At 30.3% G+C, this 8,960-nt stretch overlaps 2 protein-coding genes and 1 non-coding gene across 7 annotated transcripts; 2 read left to right on the forward strand and 1 right to left on the reverse strand.

The window, feature by feature from the left end:
* The first annotated feature begins 95 nt into the window (after window positions 1-95).
* Window positions 96-4,948, forward strand: Kap3 (kinesin associated protein 3). Of its 4 annotated transcripts, none has more exons than XM_033474649.2 (16): window positions 96-326; window positions 444-561; window positions 664-832; window positions 913-1,119; window positions 1,192-1,328; window positions 1,390-1,711; window positions 1,778-1,956; window positions 2,027-2,296; window positions 2,364-2,582; window positions 2,672-2,837; window positions 2,924-3,049; window positions 3,113-3,211; window positions 3,291-3,376; window positions 3,447-3,633; window positions 3,714-3,804; window positions 3,921-4,948. In XM_033474649.2, exons 1-16 carry the CDS (start codon window positions 301-303, stop codon window positions 4,057-4,059), a joined length of 2,541 nt encoding a protein of 846 aa, XP_033330540.2. In that variant the 5' UTR covers window positions 96-300; the 3' UTR covers window positions 4,060-4,948. The 4 variants fall into 4 exon arrangements, with proteins under 4 accessions (XP_033330540.2, XP_033330541.2, XP_033330539.2 ...); XM_033474650.2 differs by having other exon boundaries at window positions 3,294-3,376; XM_033474648.2 differs by having other exon boundaries at window positions 97-326; window positions 3,113-3,217; window positions 3,294-3,376.
* A 35-nt stretch (window positions 4,949-4,983) lies between these two features.
* On the reverse strand, window positions 4,984-8,743 carry LOC117222736 (ribonuclease P protein subunit p40). 2 transcript variants are annotated; one of them, XM_033474613.2, is made up of 6 exons: window positions 8,501-8,743; window positions 8,259-8,403; window positions 7,778-7,942; window positions 5,739-5,864; window positions 5,476-5,659; window positions 4,984-5,402 (listed from the first exon to the last, which is right to left on the reverse strand). In XM_033474613.2, the coding sequence occupies exons 1-6, from the start codon at window positions 8,618-8,620 to the stop codon at window positions 5,060-5,062; spliced, it is 1,083 nt and encodes a 360-aa protein (XP_033330504.2). In that variant the 5' UTR covers window positions 8,621-8,743; the 3' UTR covers window positions 4,984-5,059. The 2 variants fall into 2 exon arrangements, with proteins under 2 accessions (XP_033330504.2, XP_033330373.1); XM_033474482.2 differs by lacking the exons at window positions 4,984-5,402; window positions 5,476-5,659; window positions 8,259-8,403; window positions 8,501-8,743 and having other exon boundaries at window positions 5,734-5,864; window positions 6,157-7,874.
* Window positions 8,744-8,781: 38 nt separating this feature from the next.
* On the forward strand, window positions 8,782-8,854 carry TRNAM-CAU (transfer RNA methionine (anticodon CAU)). Its single transcript has one exon. It is a non-coding gene; the product is annotated as a tRNA-Met (tRNA).
* The last annotated feature ends 106 nt before the right edge of the window (window positions 8,855-8,960 follow it).

An 8,960-nucleotide genomic window follows, 5' to 3' on the forward strand; every position in this document is an offset into this window, starting at 1 on the left:
AATCCGCAGTGAACTGTGTCTTAAGCATTGAATCGTTAGCCAATTAAAGCGAAGCAATTTCTACTTCTATTCTCGCTAACGGAGCGCACTGCGGCTGGAGTCTCGCAAGACCTAAAGTATTACATGCTGTACTGTACGTACAATATTATTGACAATGACAGCATAGAAATCTCACATGATCTCACACGAATTGTACTTAGTGGTTCTACCTACGATTTGTTCTCCATGGAGATGAATTAATTATTGAAACTTGAAAGGCAGGTTTATTTTCATGCTCGAAATTATAAATAAAATCTGAAAATGGATGAAGCAAAATTTTTAAAACGGTAGGTGTTCGATCACGTAATTACGATAATGATCGTCGCATAATTGTCATGATAATAGTTTGACAAAAGATTCGATATTATTTGTGCTACTGTAACAAGTGTATTTTTAATATTTAGAAAAGTGAGGTCCGGATCTTTGGATGTTCATCCTACGGAAAAAGCTTTGGTAGTCAATTATGATGTGGAAGCATTAATCTTGGGTGAATTGGGTGACCCTATGTTGGGTGAACGTAAGGTAATAGTTTATTTCAAATAGTTTATCGTTGACAATTGTTATGCAATACATCGTTGTCACGATTGTTATTTAAAATGGTTTTATAATTGTTCTCATTTACAGGAATGTCAAAAAATAATTCGATTAAAAAGTTTGAATGCAGATACTAATGTATCACTTCTTGCTAAAGAAGTGATAGAAAAATGTTCTTTAATTCACGAATCTAGGTTGAGAGAGGTAGAACAATTGATTTACTATCTCCAGAATCGTAAAACAAATGACATTACTACAAGTTAGTTTATTTATCTATATTAAATATTTTCGAACGTTTTTTGAAATTCTGGTTTTTTCATTAAATATTTGTTGATACAGGTAATGATAATAATTCTCAACTTTCAAGACCATCGTCGTCAAATTCTTTATCTATAGACAATGGAGAAACGGAACGTGCTATCATTAGCAACGTTGATAGTTACATTGAATTATTATATGAGGAGATTCCAGGAAAAATCAAGGGATCGTCACTGATCTTACAATTAGCACGAATACCTGATAATCTGCATGAATTGACAAAAAATGGTATTAAATATTTTTATATTGATCTTTATAGATGTTGGTTACATAATTTATAATTAATGTGTATCTTTCTAGAATCCCTGTTAAGTGCTTTAGCTAGAGTTCTAAGAGAGGATTGGAGACGTAGCATAGAATTGTCTACAAATATTGTCTACATCTTCTTTTGTTTCTCAACATATAGTCAATTTCATAATATTGTGCTTGAATACAGAGTAAGTAAGAATAATTTAAAAACATTAATACACTTAATACATCTAATATAATTGTCTTCAGATTGGATCATTATGTATGGATATAATAGACTTTGAACTACGTCGGTATGATCAATGGAAAGAGGACATGGAGAAACGTAGACGTCATTTCGAAAATACTACCGGTTTAACGTTCTTCTCAAGTGCAAATGATAACTGTGACAAAAAGAATAAAATCATCGATGACATCTGGAGTACCGATGGTCCTCTAGATTATGAAATTAAAAAACGATCTAGCGAAATTTCTGTAACTGAGAATGACATTAAGAAATTAAAAGAGGAACTTGAAAAAAGTCGCAAGAAATTTAAAAGCTTAATAAAAAAGCAGGAGCATCTATTGCGAGGTTGGTAGTGGTCTGTTATTATAATTGAAATGTTTGGAAAATATTACAATATAAGTTGTGTTACAGTGGCCTTTTATTTATTATTAAATATTGCTGAAAATATGGAAGTAGAGAGAAAAATGCGCAAAAAAAACGTAATTGGCATGCTGATCAAGACATTGGACAGGACAAATACGGATTTGGTGATACTAGTTATTGCATTCTTGAAAAAATTATCGATATTTCGAGAAAATAAAGATCTTATGGTATAATTCTATGATAAATAATTTTAATATTATTTAATTACAGTTCATGCATAATCTGCCATTGTTTCAGGCTGAAGGAAATATTATTGAAAAAATACCAAGACTTTTGCAAAATAATAATGCTGATTTGGTATTGAGTACCTTAAAATTATTGTTCAATCTTTCCTTTGACACGAAGCTTAGGGCAAGAATGATAAGAGTTGGCTTGTTACCAAAATTAATTAAACTCCTTGGTCAAAGTGACATTAAAAATAAGACAATAATTTTGGGAACATTATATCATACTAGTATGGATGATAAAGTGAAAGCTATGTTTACAAATACTGAATGCATACAAATGGTGAGCATTATAAAATTTTCGTATACATACATCAATTTCATTTGTATTAAATATAAATGTTTTTAAGATAACAAATATGATTTTGAACTCTGAAGATGATCAACCAAAATTAGAATTAGTTGCTCTTGGTATAAATTTAGCAATCAATAGTAAAAATGCCCAACTTATGGTAGAAAATAATCGTTTGCAAGGACTTATAAAAAAAGCATTCAGAAATCAAGATCCTCTTATAATGAAAATGATACGAAATATCTCTCAACACGAATCAACTAAGGACAGTTTTGTTGTAAGTTAGTTTACTCTATGCAATATATCATTTGTAAGCGTGATTATTTAGAAATAATTTTTCACATAATTAACAACAACAAATATTAGGAATTTGTGGGTGATTTTGCTATGGCCTTGAATCAATCAGACTCTCAAGATTTTGTTTTGGAAGTTATCGGTGTATTAGGTAATTTGGAATTACCTGACTTGGATTATTCACAAATACTCCATCGATGTGATTTGATACCATGGATACGCAATAATCTTGTGCCAGGTATATTTTCCTAAATAGAAATCCTTTTACTTTATTCCTTTTATATTAACATTTCTTTGAATTTCATTTGTGTCATCTTTATGCAGGTAAAGCACCTGACGATTTAGTACTTGAGATTGTTATATTTTTGGGTACAGCAGCTTATGATGAAGACTGTGCACGATTATTATGTAAAGCCGACATACTTTTGTCCCTTATCGAACTTCTTAAAGGTGTGTGTAATATTGAAAACAGGAAGTAAATATTAATTCTTAACAATAATTCATTTTTAACAGCTAAGCAAGAAGATGATGAAATGGTTTTGCAAATAATATATGTTTTTTATCAAATATCTAAACATGATTCGACAAGAGACTATTTAATACGTGAGACTGGTAATGGTAATAATCAAATTCTTTTCTTTCTTATTTTAGTATGCTAAAACGTGAATTGTTATGCGTAAATTATTTGCAGAAGCACCTGGATATTTAATAGATTTGATGCATGATAAAAATCCAGCAATTAGAAAAGTGTGCGACGCATGTCTGGATGTTATTGCTGTAAGTATATTGTATACATTTATAGCCTTTTCACGGAGATAATCAATTTGAACTAATTGTTAAATGTTAGATGTGCGATAAAAATTGGGCAGCACGTATAAAAGTGGAAAAATTCAGATCGCATAATCAGCAATGGTTAGAAATGGTCGAGTCTATAACAAGCGACTCTACTAATCATTTACTACCAGAAGAAGACGATAGTCTTTCACCGTTTACGAATGGTGATCTCTTAAACAATACAATGTTATTCCCATCTGGTAAATCATTTTCAATATACATATATTTATTACCCACTTCTATACTGTAATACCACTACAACTAATTAAATCCAAAATAGGTAATATCGCATCATTCAATGCGGATGACAGATTTTCAATTATGAAAAATTCTTCAGAATCATCTGAAAATCAAAGTCGACCAGTCAGCAGGTAAGCTTTTTATATTTCTTTACAAATTTCTTTATTTCCTATGACCTATGAATTCATATTATATGTATATGGTATGACAATTAAAATTTATTATCTTTTTTATATTTCTATATTAGGTACAAAGATTTTGATGAATTGGGCGAACTCATGGCCCGTTCTAAATCCCGCATGTCTGTCGGTTCTGGGATTGAAGACATCTACTATAATTCCAAAGTAAAATTTACTGAATCAGACAGTTCTCATGTGTTAATATGAAAGGTAAACCACATTATAGTGGATTGTCTACTAGTGATAATAAGAACTTCAATTCTCATTTAAAATCATATTATCTTTCCATATAAATGTGCATAATGATGCATGTAATAGTTGCTTCATTTGTCTAAGTATCAATAACAGTTCTATACATATATTTATTCATGCAATACAATATTTTAATATTCATTTTAATTTTTAGTCGATAATACAAATAAAGGTAGTAGCAATATTTATCTAAATCATTTTATATTTAATGATTTATGAGAAATCTTGAGAAGTCTTAAAAAATATAAGTAATGAACTATTTTCATCTCGCAAGCAGTATGAAGTTGGCAAACTAGGCATATGCAGCAACCTTTATATGGATCACTTCGTATTTATTTATTTGCAAAGGCATTTTGGAAAGCTTTCAAAACTATATACGTGATATGTTACTTTGATCTCATAGTACAGTATGCCTTATATATTATTTATTATAAGTTAAATTAATTTACACGCGAACGCTCAATTTAGATTGATTTCTAGTCTTGTAATTTTACAAAGCAATTAGCGTAATTAATAATGTGATGATCTTTTCCACTTTCTAAGTTTAATATGTGCAATAACGTAATACTACAATTATAGCATAATTTTGGTATTATATGATAGTATATAAATGCTTTCGCGGCACGGCATTTACTAAAACATCTACAGAAAGATAAAAAATAATTTAAAAACCCTATAGTCAAAGTTAATTTATACATATAATGTATTTTATACTGCGATCCTATAAATCTTGAGGAGCTTTTTTGTTTAATTCTTAAATACACATTCCACACTTTGACTTATTTCTTTGCAAAAAATATTGATGTAAAGTGATGTTATATTAAAAGAAATGTTACTCATTAAACGTTTATTATTCTCTATATCATAATAAACGATGTATAAATTGCAAAATATAATTTATTTCTTCTCATACATTTTATTTGTATCGTTAGACAACAAGAAGATTTATCTATCATTAGTGAAAATTTGTTGGTTTATTATTTGAACTAAGACTTTTCCGTATAATGGAATTAGCAGCTGGTCTAAATACAATTGTATAACTATTATCACCATCAGTATAAAATGTATGTTCTTTTAAATCCCAACTAAGTGGACTGTCTGAAAAACCTTGTACATGTAAAACACCCCATGGCATAGTGTTTTGCACTGATACATATTTTTTTATGGCCTTATATAAACTTGTTACTTGCTGTCTTGTAAAAAAACCAGTCCATTGCAAATATTTGACTTGACCAACATCCATAGACGGTGATGGGCATATATATGTGTTTACATAATCGTCTGGTTTAACATTTTTTCTGAAACAATTAACTTATTGTCGTAAAACCTTCTTTCACCACCAACGTTTTTTATAATATATTTTATACGTACAATTCACCAGAAATACTAAAAACTCCAAGCCACTCAAAAAATGTATTGTTATCACCTTCTTCTGAAATTGTCGGTATTTTTAAAGAATATTCAGTTTTTTGTGTAAAAGTTAAATGACAAAGAAGAACGTTGTATTGATGCTCGTGAAACCATGCTGCTATCGATGATGGACACAAATTTTCATCTTTGAAAGTAAAATAAATTATTCAGTGAACAACACGCAAAATTAATGGTAATTAAGAAGCTGATTGGGATTACTTTACCTGGTGGATTCCAAGAAAATATTACGTCGAATTTATGTTTTAAACGTTCTTTCAACGATGTTCGGACGTGCTCGTAATTCTTCTTACCAGGTGTAAAGCTTTCAGATTTTAAATCAATAGTCACAACTTCAATTTGCATTACCGGTAAAAAAAATAAATAGAAAGTAATAATAATAAAATGTAAACTTTATTCACGAATATACAATAAAATCTACGTTAATAAATAGTTACTGTTAACTATTGTTCCTGCTAAACTGTTTTTTTAACATGAAGAAAAGGAAAGATATAAATATTAGATTACGCGATCTACAGTATGCACAAAATATTAAACGATTATATATTAATTAATTAATATAACTTTATTATATAGGATAATGTAAAAAAATATATCCTACACTGTCTACAACAATTTAATCACCTTCGAAATTTCATTTATGCAAAAAATACATTTGGACTCGTATCCAAATTTGTATTAGTGTTTTTTAATTCTTCTCTAAATAGATTTAACTCTGCAGGCGATATTCCTTGCCAGTTTTCTAATTCAGATAAACGTTGTAAATTATCACAATTTTCCATCAACAGTTGTATAGTTCTCATTGATAAATCATGACTGTATAATATTTTAAGTTCTTCTAACTTGCTCATTGGATTTTGCAAAAGTATTCTTCTCATTGTTTCATCTTCGATACCAGTTGATGAACCCAATTGTATAAACTTGATATTCGTACAATGAGAAAGCAAAAATTCTAGGTGCATACTAGCGCATTCCGCTACACATTTGATTCTCTCTAACAATTGAAAAGGTGAAACTGCAAGCTTCCTTGGATATCTTTGTGCACGTTCTAAGAATTCACAATTATAAAACATTAGGCTTTTTATACCTGGACAGTATTGGCTTATGGAAATAAGTGCATTTAGATCAATTTCTTCTACATGCTCCAAGTGCAGACTTATAATTGTGCTACCCTTTATTTCCAATAATGAGTTTATTCCATGGGTATAAAAATCGCAAGACAAGAGCTTTAATTCTTTTAAGTAGTCAAGAGTAGCAAGAATTGTTAAGTTAACAATTCTTTCATCACGTAGTAAACAAAGACTTGTAATATATGGACACATGTCTACTAAAAGATATAAATGTTCCATACTGAAATTTCGACTTTCAAACGTTCTTATGTGAAAAGAACCTTTAACATTGGTTTCTCTTTTATTGACAAGCTCTAAAACAAACCCAAACTCATCGCATCTACCAATATCTTGTATGTTCAAATGCTCTAAGAACAGATTTGCATAGCCAGGTATAGTCATTGAAGTTCTACATAATTTAACTTGTGTTAAATATTTACATGAAAGCAGAGGAAGAACGCTGCGTTCTGTTACAGACCTAGATGCAGTTACATCTAGCTTTTGCAGCTTTTTACAATGCTGAGCCAAGGCCATTATAATATTATCTGTACAGTCAGAACATAAAATGAAGCATGCTAAGTTCGGCATGACAGAAACTCCATTGATAATCATTTTCTCGATGTCGGATGTTCTCCAACCAGCTGAACCTGAGCCCAAGTCTAAAACTTCAAGGCCGACCATATCGTGTAACTTATTATAAAGCATGTGCCTCATAATTTTAGGCCAAATTGAGAATTCAATTGTTCTTAAATGTGCACCTATAGCAACTTCTGTTAAGTGAAGAGCAATTGTCATTTCTGATAGGAAGGCTGTAGTTAAAACAAAGTCATTGTATGTACCTCTGGTTTCTTCAACTAAATTTTCAACCGCAGTCAACACCGCCACGGACATTCTATTGTACAAGTTTCGTGGTACATTGGAGTTTAGTAAATCTTTCATGAATTCTAACATTGAATGTAATTTAACGTTTCCACATTCTGGATTTGTTTTAGAAATGGTGCAGACAAGCTTTGTCATATATCTACCAAAAGCAATTACAAATTCGCCGATGGACTGTAAAGCTAGATCCACTAGCATAGGTACTTGATGTTTCTTTGGCATTCTGATTTTTTTTTATTTACTTCCTTCGAACTTACCATAACGTGTATGTACTTTACGGTCAAAAAAAGAGACTTTTCCCTCTAAACCGAGTATTTGGAAATCTTCTGTCAATAATGATAATATTAAATGTCCAGTTGGTGTAATGACAATTGCATTATCCACATCTATTTTATTTCCAATTGTCAGAAGACTCAGTTCTCCTAAAAAAAGTTAATTGAAATCTATGTAATACAATCAAATACATTATTCACTATTTATTCATTGTATTGCAGAAAATTATGATGCTCTTGCTTCTTAATTTAAAATATTGGCTCTAATCCATAAGAATTTCCATTTATAGGATAATGATAAATATAATCGTTTCTAACATATGTTATATTATTACGATTAATTATTATGTAAATAATAAGCGTAAATTTTTTTTATTATGTTTAAATGAAATATCAAACCTTTGATAAGTAAGCAATGATCAAACAGCAATATTAATTAATTGTTTGTACCGCATCATGTATTTACCTTTTTTAACAAATGCCTCAATGAATTCTTTGTTTATTAAATCAAATACATTCACAGCGTTGACTCGGTAATAGTCGCTATCTTCTGAAATGCAACTTTGCAAATCATCCGGAATTCTGACGGTGTCAGGAAGCACCAGAGATACCTGGCGCAAAGCCAAAAGTAATTGCGAATTATGTAAAGATTTCTCAAAACATAACCTACCCAAAATAATAATTAATGACGAACGGTATCTTACGTACAGAATGATTGAAAAAATGCGATTTGACGATGTCTGGTACATCTGTCTTCTTGAAATCTCTCTTTTGTGTAGAAAAAAAATGTTGGGGTGGCTTAAAGTTCCATGTTTCCGGGCTGAGCATTTTATAAACAAAAGTATAATTTGGAAACACTTGTTTTCACTCTTCTGTACGAAGATGTTCATAGGCTGTTGCTTAGCTTTCAAAACTTAGTTCAAAAGATTCATTCCACGTGTTGCCATATACTTCTACTTTAATAAAATTTTAGTGAAAAAGTATTTCAAGCCTCGGTAGCGCAGAAGGCAGCGCGTAAGTCTCATAATCTTAAGGTCGTGAGTTCGATCCTCACCCGGGGCAATTTCCTTTTTATTCTTAAAATAGATAAAATGATTGACAAGATATTTGATTAATTCTTCTCTTTTTTTTTTAATGTTTTACGCATACTATACATTACGAAGAGAGA

The sequence above is a fragment of the Megalopta genalis genome, chromosome 10 (assembly GCF_051020955.1).
Source record: "Megalopta genalis isolate 19385.01 chromosome 10, iyMegGena1_principal, whole genome shotgun sequence".
Classification (NCBI taxonomy): domain Eukaryota; kingdom Metazoa; phylum Arthropoda; class Insecta; order Hymenoptera; family Halictidae; genus Megalopta; species Megalopta genalis.

Excerpts from the sequence above, each read along its gene's own strand:
- Kap3 (XM_033474647.2), top strand. The coding sequence starts at position 301 with ATGGATGAAGCAAAATTTTTAAAACG. Across the intron at positions 327-443 it reads GAAGCAAAATTTTTAAAACG|AAAAGTGAGGTCCGGATCTT; the intron begins GTAGGTGTTCGA and ends TTTAATATTTAG. Across the intron at positions 1,329-1,389 it reads ATATTGTGCTTGAATACAGA|ATTGGATCATTATGTATGGA; the intron begins GTAAGTAAGAAT and ends AATTGTCTTCAG.
- LOC117222736 (XM_033474482.2), bottom strand. The coding sequence starts at position 7,742 with ATGCCAAAGAAACATCAAGTACCTATGCTAGTGGATCTAGCTTTACAG.